The sequence below is a fragment of the Saccopteryx bilineata genome, chromosome 3 (assembly GCF_036850765.1).
Source record: "Saccopteryx bilineata isolate mSacBil1 chromosome 3, mSacBil1_pri_phased_curated, whole genome shotgun sequence".
NCBI lineage: Eukaryota > Metazoa > Chordata > Mammalia > Chiroptera > Emballonuridae > Saccopteryx > Saccopteryx bilineata.
Window position 1 is genome coordinate 238,495,970 of NC_089492.1, and position 17,724 is coordinate 238,513,693.

General features: G+C 36.3%; 2 protein-coding genes across 11 annotated transcripts in view; one reads left to right on the plus strand and one right to left on the minus strand.

Moving 5' to 3' along the window:
• The window catches only part of ITGB3BP (integrin subunit beta 3 binding protein), a 58,658-nt gene extending 55,293 nt beyond the window's left edge, over positions 1 to 3,365 (plus strand). For all 3 annotated transcript variants that reach the window (XM_066269002.1, XM_066269003.1, XM_066269004.1), the window contains one exon: positions 600 to 3,365. The gene's annotated coding sequence lies outside the window, so the exon portion shown is untranslated. The remainder of the gene's footprint in view (positions 1 to 599) is intronic.
• The window catches only part of ALG6 (ALG6 alpha-1,3-glucosyltransferase), a 60,674-nt gene that overhangs the window by 8,229 nt on the left and 34,721 nt on the right, over positions 1 to 17,724 (minus strand). For 7 of the 8 annotated variants that reach the window (XM_066268995.1, XM_066268997.1, XM_066268994.1 and 4 more), the window contains 4 exons: positions 16,310 to 16,394; positions 12,095 to 12,165; positions 9,883 to 9,951; positions 9,558 to 9,756 (listed from right to left, as the gene is read on the minus strand). In XM_066268995.1, the coding sequence (XP_066125092.1) occupies positions 9,558 to 9,756; positions 9,883 to 9,951; positions 12,095 to 12,165; positions 16,310 to 16,394 (424 nt within the window). Of the gene's footprint in view, positions 1 to 3,707; positions 4,607 to 9,557; positions 9,757 to 9,882; positions 9,952 to 12,094; positions 12,166 to 16,309; positions 16,395 to 17,724 lie in introns of those variants that run through there. The other variant, XM_066269000.1, reaches the window with a different exon arrangement.

Genomic DNA, 17,724 nt, shown 5'->3' on the forward strand with positions numbered 1-17,724 from the left:
TTCATAGCTGCTGATGTCATCAAGGAAGGGGTTATTTCAGGAGTGACTGTGCACATGCCCTACGGGAATAGATGCTATCAGTTGCCAATGACTGCTTGCTTTAAAAGCTTCCTTTCACACAAAGGTCTTAAGACCAAATAGACCAGAACTTGTTCCACCACTAGGAGTCCCCAGAGGGATGCACTATAAATAGGAATGTCAGTAACTACTGCCTTTTTTGGAGGAGGGGGGGCAGCTGTTGGAGGAAACACCTGCTAAAAGGCCCTTAAGGCTTATAGACAAAAGGCATATATATTTTGGTGTTTTCAGTAGGCCATGTTGGAGTTTTAGAACACTCTCAGAAATACGTATGTCAAAATCCACTGTCACATAAGGTGAAGGGTGCTGCACCAGAGGGGTCACTGACAGTTATTTCTGAAGGTGAATCGTGCTTAGAAGACTCAAAAATAAGCAAATGAGAGATTACCAGTATCTAAACTAGGTAGAAATTACATGGTAAACCAGTGTTTAAATTATTTCTTATATCATGTATGAGATGCATGTTAGTTTAGAAACTAATTCTTGATGATTTAATAATAATCATCTTTTGTATCTTGTAGGCCTTTAGAAGAAATGCACTCACTATGAACACCAGCTTCTGCATCTGCCTGATCATATTTAAAGGAACAGAAGAAATGTTTGTAATTAATCTGTCCAGTAAATACCACATCATAGCACTAGGCAGGTGCGTGTCTAGATAAAATTTCTTGCAGCTAATTTAAACTTTCTACACACACCAGTAGATAATCTCAATGTAAATAATACAGTTCTTCTTGACCCTTTAATGAGTAAACCAAGATGTAGACAAGGATCTTGTATTCTATATTATGTACGCTCTGCATACATTTACCATTTGTGAATAGACTTAATAAAGTATTTATGAAAATGACATCTTTGGTAGAGAGCTGTATATTTTAAAACTCATTAAATCTAATGTTGAGTTGAATTAGGTATCAGTTTTTCCATTTAAAGCCCCAAACAGTATTAGTTACATGCTTTTTAAAACTAAAAATTTATCTAGAAGATTAGCTACTATCTCAGGGATGAATTTTTATTATTCTCTAGTTATTTCTATTTAGAAAAAAATATTTTCAAAGTTTTAAAATTTTCATACCTTTCATTAAATACCAGAATGCATTTTTTAATATATATTAAAATATGAAGTTGTTTTTAAACTGAACTACACAGATGACTGAATTTAAAGAAGAGAATATTTTTATAGGGCAGTATGGGATCTCCAAATTTTTTTGAAGCATTAATTTAGATTTGTTTCTCTGTGATTTTGTTTTGTATCATCTGTTTGTGCTGCCACGAAATAAAGGGGAACAGGGAATCACAGAACGTGTTATAACCTGGAACATGGTTTTTCTCTAGGGGACGAGTGTTACTCCTTGGTGCTTGCCCGAAGTCTTAACAAAATTTGTATAAGATATTACTATGTCATTCAGTTCAGTGTATCATAAAAATAAAAATACTGTTTGAAAATCTGAAACAAAATTTAACAAATTAAGGTTGAAAATGGTAATTTCCATTTAGAGACATTTAATATTCACCTCTTAAAATGAAAACGAGTTATTTTTTTAAAGCTATTCATTTAAATGACATAGATACTAAACAGTAGCCCAATTAACTAATAAACCTATTAGCCTTCCCTAAGAATTTTATTGTACTGTTTAAATAACACTTTGTGATACAGCCCTTGTAATAGGGCATTACCTAAAATATACCAAAAAGGATAATTCGTTTGTGTGTTAGCATTGAAAACCTTAGAATGTACGCCGAAACATATAAAGAAACCTACATTAGTAAGGAAATAAAGGGTTAAGAAGTAGATTGGTGTCATATGTAATCCAAGTTATGTGGGTATGTGCTTAATGCTATTAAATCAGTTACTGTATATTTGACCTTTTGCTATACTAAGCTTTTGCCTTTCAGAACAGCTGGGTGTGCTAAGAGTCATTTCTCAGTTCTCTTCATTGTAGATCAGATGACTCTCGCTTTATCACCCTTGGAGGCCACATGAAGGACAAAGCAGAAAGATCCACACACAAAACTAATGTTTATATGAGGGTGGGGGATGGATACACTTGAGCCTGATTTTCCAGTGAACATAACAGAAGAAAGACCAATTGAGACTTGAAACCATTGTGTTACTCCAACCATTATTTAGTTATATCCTATCCATCTCTTACTCTCTTCCTATTGAACAGAGAGGCTCCTTTGGCTGCTCTGACTTTTGTAAATGTTTCACTCACTTAGTTGTGGTTTATCATTTGGACAGAATGCTACATCGGGGATTTTTCTCCCCTCCCTAAGGGCTCAAGGGAAAATGACTTCTGTGTGTCTCATATTTGATACATGAACATACACCCTATTCTCTTCATTTTAAGAAGCAAACCTAAGTTTATTGGCAACAAAAAAAAACAACTGCATTTCTCAGAAATAGCCCCTCCCTCTAAAATGAACTTGAAAATAACTGAGACGGGGTCATTTTGACAGGTACATTACTGAAGAAAGTGAGAAATATTTAATATTTTTATATTAAAACATCCCTATAATCCTAGGTGTAGCTGACATAATTGCCTATTTCTGTGATCTTAATTCATCACTGGACATGTTTGGTATTTTTGAATTTAATCTCTCAAAGCTCAATGTGGACTCTTCTTAAACTGGTTTCTAATAGGAGATATCTGACTTAAGATAATTACTATAAGTCTCCATAAAAGCTACAATATAAATCAAGATTAGATTAAATCATCTTTAAAATATTTTATTTTTATAGACTTTACCTATAAGATACCTTGAATATGGGTATATTCTGTTTTGCTAATGTTTATATTATATGTTTATTTTCAAATATCGTTTCTTGATTACAATTACTCAGAATTTACAACTCCCTTATCATTGATTTAAATCAACATCCTGTGTTAAACACAAGGATGCTATTACAAAAAAATAAGACTACTCCTGCAGCCAAGATGCTGACATTTGGGCACACTGATTACAGATGGCAACCATGGACAGCGGTGTTCCTGCTGATTCGGCAGGGCTTCAAGGCTGCCTTTCTCTGCTGACCTGCCCTTGGAGTCTTTATGCACATTTACTTTGAGAAAGAAATACTTCTTGATTTTTGCTTTGTCTAAACCTCCTTCCCTTTATCAGACTGAGAAACATACCTTTTTGCATCAGCTTGTGGTTGTCCATGTCTAAAACCAGTTATTTTTGTGTGGGTGTATATGTTTGGCTTGCATTGTTTTAAAATATACCACTGCTTAATTTGTTTTAATGGCTGTCTTATGAAAGAAATATGTCCATTAAAAATATGTTGATGGGACAGTGATTGTTTTGTTCTTATCACAGACAGAAGAAAACATCTTTACATGAGAAACTACCTCATGGATAAAATACTCAATTGAACACAGAGTATAGATGGGCTTCTGCAAATATAGAGTGACTCAGTATTAACAAGGCTAAGTTACCATGAAGCATTGTATGAGTCAACACTTATGGCACTGGTGACCTTGAACCATATTGCAACAGAAAAGGACAGCAGGATGAAATCCTGCATAACGGCATTTAACTTAAAATGATCCTGGAAGTTTAGAACCTAGTGCTCATGAGTAATAAAGAGAGTTCACTCAGACTAATTACATTTAAATTCAGGAAAATTCATAGTTTAATTATATTCAAGTAAATTAGCATTCTTGAAAATAAATAACACAGTTTAATCTCTGCCCTGTTAAAAAATATTCAAATTTGCACATGTAATAAAGCACGTTCAAACTTCAAGCAGTTTAAATTGCTTTCTCCTAGTAATTTAAAACTATTTTTCAACTGCTGGCTGGCCTACAGACTGGTGCCAGTCTGTACGAGGTAACCACCCTGATTTCATACACAGTGTTAAAAAACACTGATTTAAAAGATTATCACAAGTTTAATACCTGAGATATAGTTTCTAAAGAATGAAATACACATTACTTGCATTCAAAAATATAAAGAAAGCTACAGTTAAATATCAAAATTAGTAATTTTCTTTCAACAGAAGGGGTTAAATTCCTCCATTAAACTCATGTATTTGCAGATTTTTTTCAAGCCAACAAATTATAGAGTACATTTCCTAAGTACTGGAATGAAGGACATTTTTTCTCATTTTCCCACTAACCGAAGATTAATAAAACTCCATTATGTCTTGGCCAGTCAATAGCTGGAAAATAAAAGCCTCCATTCCATTGAGCTTTGGTCCCCAAACTTTTATTTGTATACAGAACAATGATGTCTCACCATTTCCTTTCCTATAAGTCCATAATTCTCAAAATTATCACTATACATAGCAAAAAAATTCACAAAACTTTCAGCACCGTTCACATAGCTAGTTGATTTTCTTCTGACTTCTTCCACTTTTGGAGTCCCACATGACTATAATGTTAAAGTATACCAAGAAGAACAGGAACTTCAGGCAGGAAACAAAACACACCAATACAGAAAACAAGTCTGGGAATTTCTGAGGAGGATCCTGTGTTACTGTCACCAGTGTCAGAAGGACGATAGTGATTATGGACATACGAAACTGAGGAGGAAAAAGAAGTATTGTTAAGTAATATAAAAGAAGTTAAATTTCCTGGTAACATTACAGCTGTAAATCAGAACTGAAGGGGAGGGTTGGGAGGTACAATCTCTTCATGGAGGATCTCAACCTAGGCTGCAAGTTAGAATCACCTGGGGTTAAATATCTCGGTGCCTACTCCAGATGCCAGACCAGGTACACCAGCTTTCTCAGGAGGCCTTAGTATTTTTAAAGTTCCACAAGTGACTCCCATGTGTAGTGAAAGCCTGAGAACCCCTGTCATAGTTCATACCACCAGGCACTGAAGAAAGTTACCAGGAACAGATAATACTGCTAGTCAGGGTCAAATTCACAGTATGCTCCAGGACCCTAAGTCCCTACAAGATATAAAATTCTAAGCTAATCTAAGAACCCATTTATGGAAAAGCTATCTATTTCAAATGGAAAACTATTTCAATGAGCTAGTGCTGTAGTAAGCATGTAAGAAAATGTCCTAGGGCCTCAAAGAGTTAATTAGGGAAATGCATGAACTAGTTAAAATCACAAGGTCACCTTTTATTAAATGCTAAAACAAGGAGTAAAAGTAATTATTACATTCATTATAATTATGTAGCAGTCAGTTCTCTAGACCAGTGCACTGCACAATAGACCTTCTGCAGTGATGGAAATATTCTGGACTTGTGTGTTCCAAACAAGCAGGTGCTAACCAAAGGTGACGACTGAGCATCTGAAATGTGCCTGCTGCAAATGAGGAGCTAAATTTTTTATTGTATTTAATTTTGCTGAGTTTAAATTTCTACATGTGTCTAGTGGCTACTGTATTGGACAGTTTAGCTCTAGACTATGAGGTCCTTTAAGGCAAGTAGCAGCCATATCTTATTTTATCCCTCACGTACATAGTACATAAGTACACACGCTGCTTAAATGAATGTAGAGAGCAAGTAAGAAACGGGACTCTGACTTCATGAAGGAGATGGGACATAAATGGAACCCTACAAGATGCGTTAGTGGCTATATTATGATGAGACTGGTAAGACCTGAATAGAGTAATGCAGTGATCATTCCAGACAGACAAGTGGGAAGCATGGGAGCCAAGAGGTGTACAAACATGCATAGAGGCTGCAAGCATCCTCCAAAGGAAAATCCCCGAGTCAGCCTTGTGGGAAGTGAAATTTTCTGAAGTGAAATAAATCATCAAAATTAAACTTGGGAAATATGAGACTGATTGAAAATTCGTGATACTATGAACTTAAATCAGAATTAAAAGATGCTAAAATTCCGTTTTTAAACAAACCCCATCTGTTACCCCCATTGTCTCTTCTATGTACACCAAAGTTTCCCAAAAGAGCTGACTAATTTGTGCATCCAATTCTTCCACTCACTAGTGACTTCAGACCAATTAAGCTTTCACTCCAATCACTCCAATGAAACTGCCCTGGTCGGAGATCCATATTAAACTCCACTAAGTCAAATGTTCAGTTCTTATTGCCTGATTTGATTTCCCAGCAGCATCTGAAATAGCAGAACACTCCCATATCCTTTAAACACGTGGCTTCCAGGACACCATACTTTTCCTCGTTTCTTCCCACCTCACTAGTTAATCCTCAGCAACTTTGCTGGTTCCTTCTCATACTCCCTATCTCTAGCACTGTACTATCCCAGAACTCAGTACTTAATCTTCTTAATCTATACTCCCACCTTGGGTGAGTTCATTCACTGACATGGCTTTAATATCTATGCCAAAGACTCATATTACTATCTGCAGCCTAGACTACTCCAGTAAACTCCAGATGCATATATCCAAGTGCTCCTTTATATCTCCACTTGGATGTCTAATAAGCATCTAAAACTAAATACACTTAAAAGCTGTTTTCAATAAGATGAATGGCTGACTTTGCATCAGAAAACATGGAGGCCACAAGGCACAGGAGTGGAAATTCCTGTTGATAAAAGAGAAAGACAATAATTCTATTTCCAGCAAAAATGTCCTTCAAAAACAGGAGAAATTAACATAAAGTCAATACATTAAAAAATAAAGCAATACAAAGTATGTTCTAATATAATCAAGATTATATTAGAAAACAAAAACAGGAAGAAATCTGGTAAATCCCTGAATGTTTAGAAACAACAAATTTCTAAATTCATGAACCAAAGAATAGAAATGGACTATATTTTTAACTAAATAAAACATAAACAGCCCTGGCCTGTTGGCTCAGTGGTAGAGCGTCAGCCTGGTGTGCAGGAGTCCTGGGTTCGATTCCCGGCCAGGGCACACAGGAGAAGCACCCATCTGCTTCTCCACCCCTCCCCCTCTCCTTCCTCTCTGTCTCTCTCTTCCCCTCCTGCAGTCAAGGCTCCATTGGAGCAAAGTTGTTCTGGGCGCTGAGGATGGCTCTGTGGCCTCTGCCTCAGGCACTGGAATGGCTCTGGTTGCAACAGAGCAACGCCCCAGATGGGCAGAGCATCGCCCCCTGGTGGGCATGCTGGGTGGATCCCAGTTGCGTGCATGCGGGAGTCTGTCTGATTGCCTCCCTGTTTCCAACTTCAGAAAAAAAACAAAAAACAAAACCATAACCAAATTTATGGAGTGCTGTTTAAACACAGTGCAGAGGGAATTTACAGATTTAAATACTTACATAAAAATGGAAGCTCTCAAATCAATCACCTGACCTTTACAAAACTGAAGAAGGATAAACCAAACCCAAAGGAAGCATAAGAAATAATAAAATTAGAACCAAAATCAATGAAATAAAAAATAGAGAAAAATCAATGACCAAAGTTGGTTCTATAAAAAGATTAATGAAACCAACAAACTAGCTAGACTGACCAAAGGAAATAAACAGGAAAGGTACAAATTCCCAAAATCAGCATTGAAAAAAAGAACACTTTTTACTATACATAAAAAATAAAAATGAGCCACACCTGTGGTGACACAGTGGATGAAGCATTGACCTGGAATGCTGAGGTTGCTGGTTCGAATCCCAGGCTTGCCTAGTCAAGGCACATACGAGAAGCAACTACTGAGTTGACGCTTCCCACTTCTCCCCTTCCCGCCATCCCTCCTTCCCTCTCTCTCACCTCTCTCCCCTGTCTAAAATTGATAATATCAATAAACAAAAAATTAAAAAGAAACATAAAATAAAAGCAAATGATAAAAGACTACTATGAACTACTAAAAGACAACAAATTAGATAACATGGATAAAATGGACAAATTCTTAGACATACCACTACAACTGTCTCAAAAAAAAAGTCCCTGGAAAGGTAGCTTAATTGATTAGCGCATCAAACCAATAGGGCAAGGTTGCAGGTTCAATCCCTGGTCAGGGCACATACAAGAATCAACCAGTAGGAAAAAAGAAAAGAAGCAACATTGAATGCATAAATAAGTGGAACAACAAATCAATGTTTCACCTTTCCTCTCTCTAAACAGAAATCAATGAAAAAAAAAGTACAGAAAGTCTAAATAGACCAAAAACAAGTAGGCAATTGACTTCATTAGTTTTTAAGTCCCAAAGAAAGGCCCAGGCACAGATGGCTTCATTGGTGAATTATACCAAATGTATATAAAACAATACCAATCCTTCATGAATTCTTTCAAAAAGTAGAAGTGGAACATTTTCCAATTTATCCCATGAGGCAAATATTAACCCTACTCCCAAACCAGAATAAAACATAAGAAAACTACAGTTCAACATCCCTTATGAAGACAGAAGCAAAAGTCAAATACTGACAAAACCAAACCAGTGGCATATAAAAAGGATTGTACATCATGATCAGTGGGACATATCCCAAGAATGCAAGGTTAGTTCATACAAAAATCAATGCTATATACCATATTAATAGAATAAAGGGAGAGGGAAAATGCATGACATTAGCTTAGCTACATGAAAAGCATATGACAATCTAATACCTTTTCATGATAAAAACACTCAATAAACTAGGAATAGAAGAACTTCCTAACCAATTAAAGGCCATCTAGCTGGACCAGGCAGTGGTGCAATAGATAGAGCATTGGCCTGGGATGCTGAGAACCCAGGTTAGAAACCCTGAGGTCGCTGGCTTGAAGCCCAAGGTCACTCCAAGGTCTCTGGCTGGAGCCCCCCACCCCAGATGAAGGCACATCTGAAAAAGCAGTCAATGAACAACTAAGGTGCTACAACAAAGAACTGATGCTGCTTATCTCTCTCCCTTCCTGTCTGTCCCTCTGTCTCCCTCAAACAAACAAACAAACAAACAAATAAATAAAACAAAACTGGATACAGTAGTAGCAATGAACACTATGAAAATGAAATTAAGAAAACTCCCATTTACAAAAGTATAAAGAATAAAATATTTAAAAATACATTTAACAAAAGAAGTATAAGACTTGTACACTGAAAACTACAGAATATGGTAGAAGGAAATGAAAAATATCTAAATAAGTGGAAACATATCCTCTGTTCATGGATTTGGATGACAAAATCTTAAGATAGTAATACTCCACAAATTGATATACAGATTGAAAGCAAACCCTATCAAAATCTCAGCTGGGTTTATGGAGAAAATAATGAGCTGATCCTAAAGATAATAATGAGCTGTGGAAATAGAATAGAGACATAGAAAGCTAAAAACAGCCTGACTGTGGTGGCGCAGTGGACACAGTGTTGACCTGGAGTGCTGAGGTCACCAGTTCGAAGCCCCAGGCTGCCCGGTCAAGGCACATACAAGAAGCAGCTGCTGCAAGTTGATGCTTCCTGCTCCCCCCCTCTTCCTCTCTCTCTTCTCTTTAAAGTCAATAAATAAAATCTTTAAAAAAAAGAAAGAAAGCAAGAAAGCTAAAACAATCTTGAAAAAGAACAAAGTTGGAGAACTCACATTTTCAATTTTAAAACTTAACTACAAAGCTATAGTCATTGAGACAATGTGGTATTGGCATAAGCTAAGTACCATTACTTAAAAACCAAACAACTTACCAAATTTTGTATAACTCTGGGAAGAAATGTAAAACATGGAAGATATTTCCTAACGGAAATGGAAAAAGATTTCAACTGTAACTCCTCTTCTGAAGTCTTTTCAAATATTGAAAAGGAAGTTGCACAAGCTATAAAAAATGCCATCGTTGTCACAATTGTGGGCATTAGGAGGTCATCCTTCAACAGAAGAGGTAGCATGCTGTAAAGAAAAATAGAAAAAAAAATCGAGAATTGTCAATTAAAATATAATCACTTTATAAAAATGTTTTAAATGAGTTTCTAGGAACTATACTGAAAATATTATATGGAAATTGGTTTGACTCACCTAAATGTTGACACAAGTAAAAACCAAGTTGACATAAAAGGAATTTCGCTTAAAACTAAGCAGACAGGTCTAAAATAATAAAGAAAATAATACTTTAATCTTATAGAATATAATTTCAATTTTTACTTATAAAAATATAAACACATTTTATGTCTTATTTTCAGGGTAGCTAAAACAAAACAAAACAAAAAAACAGCCAGCAAGGTCTTCATATAGACTACTGATTTTTTTTTTTTTAGAGAGAGAAGAACAGATAGGAAGGGAAAGCGATGACAGCATCAACTCATAGTTGCAGCACCTTAGTTGTTCATTGATTGCTTTCTCTTATGTGCCTTGACCAGGAGGCTTCCGCTGAGCCAGTGACCCCTTGCTTGAGCCAGTGATATTGGACTGAAGCCAGCGACCATGAGGTCATGTCTGTGATCCGACACTCAAGCTGGTAAGCCCGTGCTCAAGCTGCTAATCTTGTTTTGAACCTGGGTCCTCAACATCCCAGTTCGAACTCTATCCTCTGTGCCTATGCCTGGTCAGGCCTGATTCACTTTTTTAAACTATTCAAACTGAATGGGAAGGTGTCAACTCATAATTGGAAAAGCACTTCTTCCAGAATTCAGTCTACCGATGGAATATTTTTTCTCTGGCATACAAACAGTAGCTCAAAAAAAGGATCAGATAAACAGATCTAAACAGAAAAAAGAGCGGCTCCACATATTTCATCATATTGGTAAATACAAAATAAATTTCGAATTCCCAGTATAGTGGTTTCCAAACTTCTTCTTTATGATCCTCCAGGTTACATATTACTCCGCTAAGTTAAAAACTGAAGTTGTAACAGACAAGTTCATCATCTGCCACTGAAGAGAGGACAACAGAGGCAAACAAGCACTATCAAGGGAAACAAGTTTACAGTGATAGAATAAAGGGAAAGAGAAAAAACCAACAGGAAAAGGCTACATAAAAAGAGCCATACTATAGGAACAGGAAGTGTAATGCTAATCAAGGGAGCCACTGACTTTACCAAAGAGCTGTTTAGGGTCGTAAATGCAAACTTGGTGACCTCCTTACCACCAACCCCTAGTCCCATCATCACCTGGATTCAACTGTGGCAACAATGCTCAAGAAGGGGGCTAGCCAGAAAAACCAAGTCCCAGTCTCATCTCTGCCACTTGTTTACTGTATGTCCTTGAACAAATGATTAATTTAACCTTTTTTCTTACGTGTAATGGAAATAATAACATCTTCTACTGTGAAATAGTTGAAAAACACTTACAGTTATTATCTAGTTATTCAGAGCCCAAGAGCTAATCTGAATGGTCAAATTACAGGTCACTGAATGGGCTGCCTTTCTACAGGAAAATATACATGTTTGTAAGCAGTACATATCCATAGTTCTGTCCTTTGGCACTAGGGTCAATGACTCAGGTTTAGATTTTGGAGGATGAAATCAACCTGTCCACCAGAATGCAGTGATATGAGACCATTTTGTTCAGATTAAAGCAGCCTTCCACCTAGGCCAGCCCAGCTTACTATAAAGCTATATGCAATACACTGAGCTTTCGGTCCAAAGGTCCACCTTCCACTTGTCATTGGTCACTCTCTACTTCATCTCTCACAGGAACCAGGTGAATAGGTAAGGGGTAGAGTGGTTGTGGGTTGGGATTCAAGTATTCCAATGTATTCTAGGCAAATACGACTTTGATATTGGGATAATATAACTCCAACTGTCACCCAATTTCTATGAAGAGTAGGAAAAAAATTTAATGTTCCTAGAACAAAGTACTCTGGTTACAGATTGCCAATAGGGTCTAACGAAAGCTTCTGACAAAAGAAACAGGAGGCAACACACGAAGGTGAATGTAGAGAGCAAGGCTATTGAATAGATATGGAAACAAGAAAGGCAGAGATGACAAACAGGTCCGCTTTGAGGAAAACCTCTTTGGACATTTTTTATTAGCATATAGAAAATATATATGAAAAAACAGGAATAAGTATGTCGATAATAGTTCTATGAAATGTTTTCAGTTTAAAATATAAAGTAGTAAAATTGTAAAAAAGATCATTCTGAAAAATATAATTTAAGAAATGTTTATGCAACTATATACCATCTGTGTAGTTGCGTCTTGCACGTAGGTAATTATATCCACGTAATAAATTTATATATTATAAATACATAATAAATAACAAATAAAACACTTGAAACATTTTTACTTACAATGATACCAAGAGAATGGACTTTTCATGTACTTGGAAAGAAAATAAAAAGAATGATAGTGCACAGATAACCTTTAAAAAAAAAGGGAGAAATGAGATATAACAACTTATAAAATATAATTGCAATTTAATTATGAATCTGAATAAAAATAATTTCAAGTAAAACTTTAAAGTTTAATGTAGCTTCTATCTAGAAGAAAAATATTTATACAACATTAATATGCATAATATTTTATTCAATTATGGAATAAAAATATTTTGGGGGAAAAATATTGTAACACTGCATTTAACCATCTAAACTAAGTTCATTGAGACTTAAGTTATTAATAAACAAAACTACTAAATACATCAGACAAAACAATCATACCCTCATCCACCCTTGAGATCTCTTAAATTAAAAAGAATGGAGCACAAGAAGATAAAAATCTAAAACTGGCAAAACAAATCTCTTTCATTGTCATTAAAACATGTACATTTCAACAAAATATTTTAAATGTTTTATAATCATTTCATTCATATAATACATATGATATCACTCATGTGGAATATAAAACAAAATGTAACAAATGAACTAAGAAGACAAACTCACAGACACAGAAAACAGAATGGTGGTTACCAGAGGGGAAAGGGTGGGAAGAGGGTGAAGTCGATACAAGGTATCAAATACAAAGTAACAGAGGGATGCTAGACTTTGGGTGGTGAGCGCACAATCGAGTAACAGATGTTAAATTATAACCTTGGCCTGACCAGGCGGTTGCGCAGCGGTTAGAGCGTCGGACTGGGATGCTGAGGACCCAGGTTCAAGACCCTGAGGTTGCCAGCTTGAACGCAGGTTCATCTGGTTTGAGCAAAGCTCATCAGCTTGAACCCAAGGTTGCTGACTCCAGCAAGGGGTTACTTGGTTTGCTAAAGGCCCACAGTCAAGGCACATATGAGAAAGCAATCAATGAACTAAGGTGTCGCAATGAAAACTAATGATTGATGCTTCTCATCTCTCTGTTCCTGTCTGTCTGTCCCTGTCTATCCCTCTCTCTGTCTCTGTAAAAAAAAAAAAAAAAAATCTTGTACGCCTGTAAAAGTATATACTATTATTAACCAGTGTTACCCCAATAAATTCAATTTTAAAGGAAAGATAAAGTGTACGCTTCAATAAAATATTATATATTAAATGTTTTATAAAGTAGTAATTTTGTGATTTGGTGTTTTAAATAAACAATTCCTTAGGTCTGTTTTCATAAGTTTATATTCTGAATATTAGGCATCTATCTGTATACATCTAATCTAGTTGTTCAAGCAAAATATGTGGGTCACTAGTTTGTACATGCTATACATCCAATCCATCAGCAAGTTCTATCTACGCCCAGTGGTGGATTCAAATAATTTAACAACCAGTTCCCTGCCCTAATGACCATTTTAAGTATAAGAAGATGATATACCAAAAGGTAGTTTATTATTTTATGCATTTAATACTTAAGAACAATAAAAGAGGTACACAAAACTAGATTGTTATAAGAAAGTTTTAAAATATTAATAAAAAAATATTAAATAATACCTGACAAAAAACAATATTATTTAAGGTATTTCTATATTACTTCTTGATTGGTGTCCTCATTTGCAATTTTTTTCACCTATGGACAGTATGAACATCACTAGGGGTGCTTAGAATACACGGTTGCACAGATGAATGTTACAAAAGAGTTAAGAATGTATAGCTGTGATTTCCACATTGGGCGGCTGCCCAGGCCCCCACCTTAGAGAGAACCGTAATTACAAGTGCCATTTTAACATCGGTTCACTGAACTCAACAAAACATTAGGTAGTGGTTCTACCAAACCAGTGCAAACTGGTTGAACCGCACCACTGCTTACACCTCTCCTGAACGCAGTATCTGCCCAGTCCCCTCCACACCCTCTGCTGACGGTGGGAGAAGGGTGCTCTGAGCCGCTCCCATCTTTCTCCCCAAACACCACAATTACCTCCTAATCGGTAACACGTTTCCAATCCATTCTCCACTCAGCCACGATGTCAGGCCATGTAAATTTCCTTGTTTAAAATCCTTCAATTGCTTCACTAGGAATAAAATCCACACTCCTACTTTATCTGGGTCCTGCCTTCCTCTTGCAGTCTCGCTCCCTCACTGCGCACTAGCATTTCATTCCTGTACCTTTCTGCCTCAAACACGCCAGTGTGTCCCAGCCTTGAAGAAAAACTCGCTTTTATTAAGTCTGAGCCCAGATACTGTGATTGGCTCTTTCTGCCCAGCCATTCAGTTGTAGGCACGTTTTCACTTCCCTTAAAACAGCAGTTCTCAACCTGTGGGTCGCGACCCTGGCGGGGGTAGAACGACAAAAACACAGGGGTCGGTCGCCTAAAGCCATCGGAAATACATATTTTACCTAAAGCCATCGGAAATACATATTTTATTTTAAAATGTACAATAATAGGCGACCCCTGTGTTTTGGTCGTTCGACCCCCACAGGGGTCGCGACCCACAGGTTGAGAACCGCTGCCTTAAAAGGCCTTCCCTTACTAAAGCTAAAGCAGTGCCCCTAACCAAGCCCCACCAGCACTTTTCACACAGCACTACTTTCTTCATAGCCCCCATGACTCCCAGATGTTTTCTTGCTAACTAATTTTTGTTTATTGTAATTCTTCTGCCACTAGGAGGGAAGGCCCCAATGAAGAAAGCAGGGATGTTAGCTGTCAGTCACTTACATGTCAGTACCTGGAAAAGGATCCAACAGAGACAGCACTCAATGCATACATACAATGCATAAATATAATCATTTTGCTCCTAGAAATATATTAGTATCCATACTATCAATTACTTCGATTACAGACTTATACTGAGAACTGAATTGAGAACAATTCAATCTTCACTGAAAGGAAACCACTTTAAAATAATTAAAATGAGAAATGTCTCTAAAGCTCTCAGAAGTATTTGACAAGAATTTAAAACATTACCAACAAAAATAACAAAATCATTAATGTCTTTTTTAGTTGTTTTAACACCGTGGTTTGTATTAAAGCATAGCAAACAGAATAAAACTAGGAAATTCAAAGAAGGAAAATGTTTTTTTCCTGGCTTATAATCCCTAAAAGTAATCATCTCTAGCACTGTCACAGTGAATCAAACTCTGAAATTCTATTCCATTATCTTTAAATATACCTTTACTTAGTATGCTATTTCCTGGAAAAATAGCATAGTCTTTTATAAGCTTGCAATATTTCAAGTTAGGCCTATTGAAGACATCAGAGCATTACTAACTATATCCCTCCTGTTCTAAAACTCCTATAGAATATTAACTGTAGATGACTTAGTGTGCTCAGAGTTCATTTACAGAACAAAACAACAGAAACTGTCAATAAAAAGGTAATCAAAAGGAAGAACATGAAACTATCTTTTTTACATTTAAATACTGGTATTCACCAGTATGCTATGTTCTGACTGCTTTTGGAATGCACTGTATGTTCGTGGCAGTCCCAGAATTGAAACCCTAATTTCTAAAATGTCCCATTATAAAGTCCACTGACTTACTGTTTTCATAAACTAAAATTTTCCAACATATTAAAAGATATTTTTAAATGTCATTTTATAGGTCAAGGTACATAGGAGCAAAATTTTAACTACCACAGAACTACAACCTGAAGGCATTTGTAAACTCACTCAGAGAAACCCTAAACCATAGGAGACAGAACCAATGCATCTTCAAACTGACACAGGTCATCTTTCTAAAACAGAAATCTGTCCCCTCCCCTGCTTAAAAAACGTTTTTGGCTCCTCTTGCACACAAATCCAACTCCTCTTTATTCAACCCAACATTCGAGCTCTTAGACAATTTGATCTAAGAAGCTCTAAGAAGCTAACATCTGCCCCCAAGTAGTTTCTCCTTTTCCCACACAATCATAGCACTTACCCTGCACCAAAAGAACTGAATACCATCTGCTTTATCACATAATTATCTAAGCGTGTCTATCACCCCCCTTTTCTGCTCTGCAGCCCCTCATTGACTAATACAGAGCAGAACTTCAATAACTGTTGTTGCTCAATCTAGTGCTCAACACAACACCTATGCATGTCAGACAATAATTGTTCTTCAAATATAACGAATGTCTCAATCCAATAAATCCTGTTCAGAGCAAGAAGATAAATATTTCTATTTTTCAAAGATCAGTTGCAGCAAGAATTAAGTATCTAAAGTAATGAGAAACTTACCAGAGTAAATCTGAATCCTTTGGGAGAGGGCTGACGTACTAATTTTATACATGCAGGAAGCAAGCTCAAAAATGTAAAACAAAAGCTAAAAAAAAATGAAAAATAAAATATTTGTTTTCTTTTTAGAGGTATATAGCTAAAATAAAGACTTTTTTAAATGCAAGGATCACATTCCTTATCAACTTAAACTGATTTCACATTAAAGTTTATTTTTATTTTTTAAATTTAAGACTAAATAATGTTTAAATAAAAACCATACATTGAAATATGTATATTCTTTAATATATACATGATTAGATAATACAGACAAAACATTACAGTATTAAATGTTGTTTATGTTATTATTTAGTATCATTTACAGAAAAGATACAAAGAGACAGCTAACCATCAATTATCAAAGACTCAAAATAAGAAAACATAACCAGGTATATAGAAACAATGCTATCTTTGTAACAAGAAACATTCATAAAATGTACTCATAAGAGAATCTTCATAAAATGTACTTGTAAGAGAATCTCACTGGCCCTCATTTCACTGAAGTGTATTATCTGATTTTCAAACGCATGGTAAATCAAAACAACAAGTTAGGAAGGGAGCGCAAGATGCTAGAACTTCTAGTGACGGCTGATGAGCAGAGGGGGAAGAACTCAATAAGCAGAGCCACGTGGAGCCAAGTAGTACATGGCAAACAGACCTCAAAAGCCCCGAGAACAAGGATTATAACACAATACAATAACTGACTTCCCACTTGTAGCGGCTTTGTGCTGTGTCAACTTGGCTAGGCTGAGCTACAGTTCCTTGTTACATGGTCCACAGGGGACAGTGTGGAAAGAGCTGAAGGACAGAGGGAGGCACCACCCATTCTGTAGCATATACACACATTTACCCAGTCATTCAAACTCTAATCTTGGTGCTGCTGGGGAGAAATATTGCAGATCTAATAAAAGTACCTAAGTAGTTGATTTAAATTAATCTATAGGAATAAGTATAGTCTTGGGTGCACCTGATTTAATCACTTGGAAGCCCTTTGAAAGGGCTCAGGCCTTCCCTAAACTCAGAGATTCTTAAGAGCAGCTGGATCTGAATCACTCTTCCTTTTCCTTAAATATTCCCTCCTGAATGCCTTGTGGACTTCCAGTTTGCTTAGCCAGCGCCCACAATTGTATGAGCCAATTCCTCACAGCAAATTCATACGTGAAGGACACACACACAAGGATCTTCTAACCCATTCTTCTTCTCTAGCTGAACCCTGACTGATACAACACTGAAAATCATGACTCTTCAGCATAATATTAAATATGTTTACCATACCCTGTTTAAGAAGCAAGGAAGGAGGTAACAATCCAGGCAGATTTTCACATAAAATATTTCAAATAAAAGAGTTCTGTTGTATATAGAGGAACAGATTTACATCA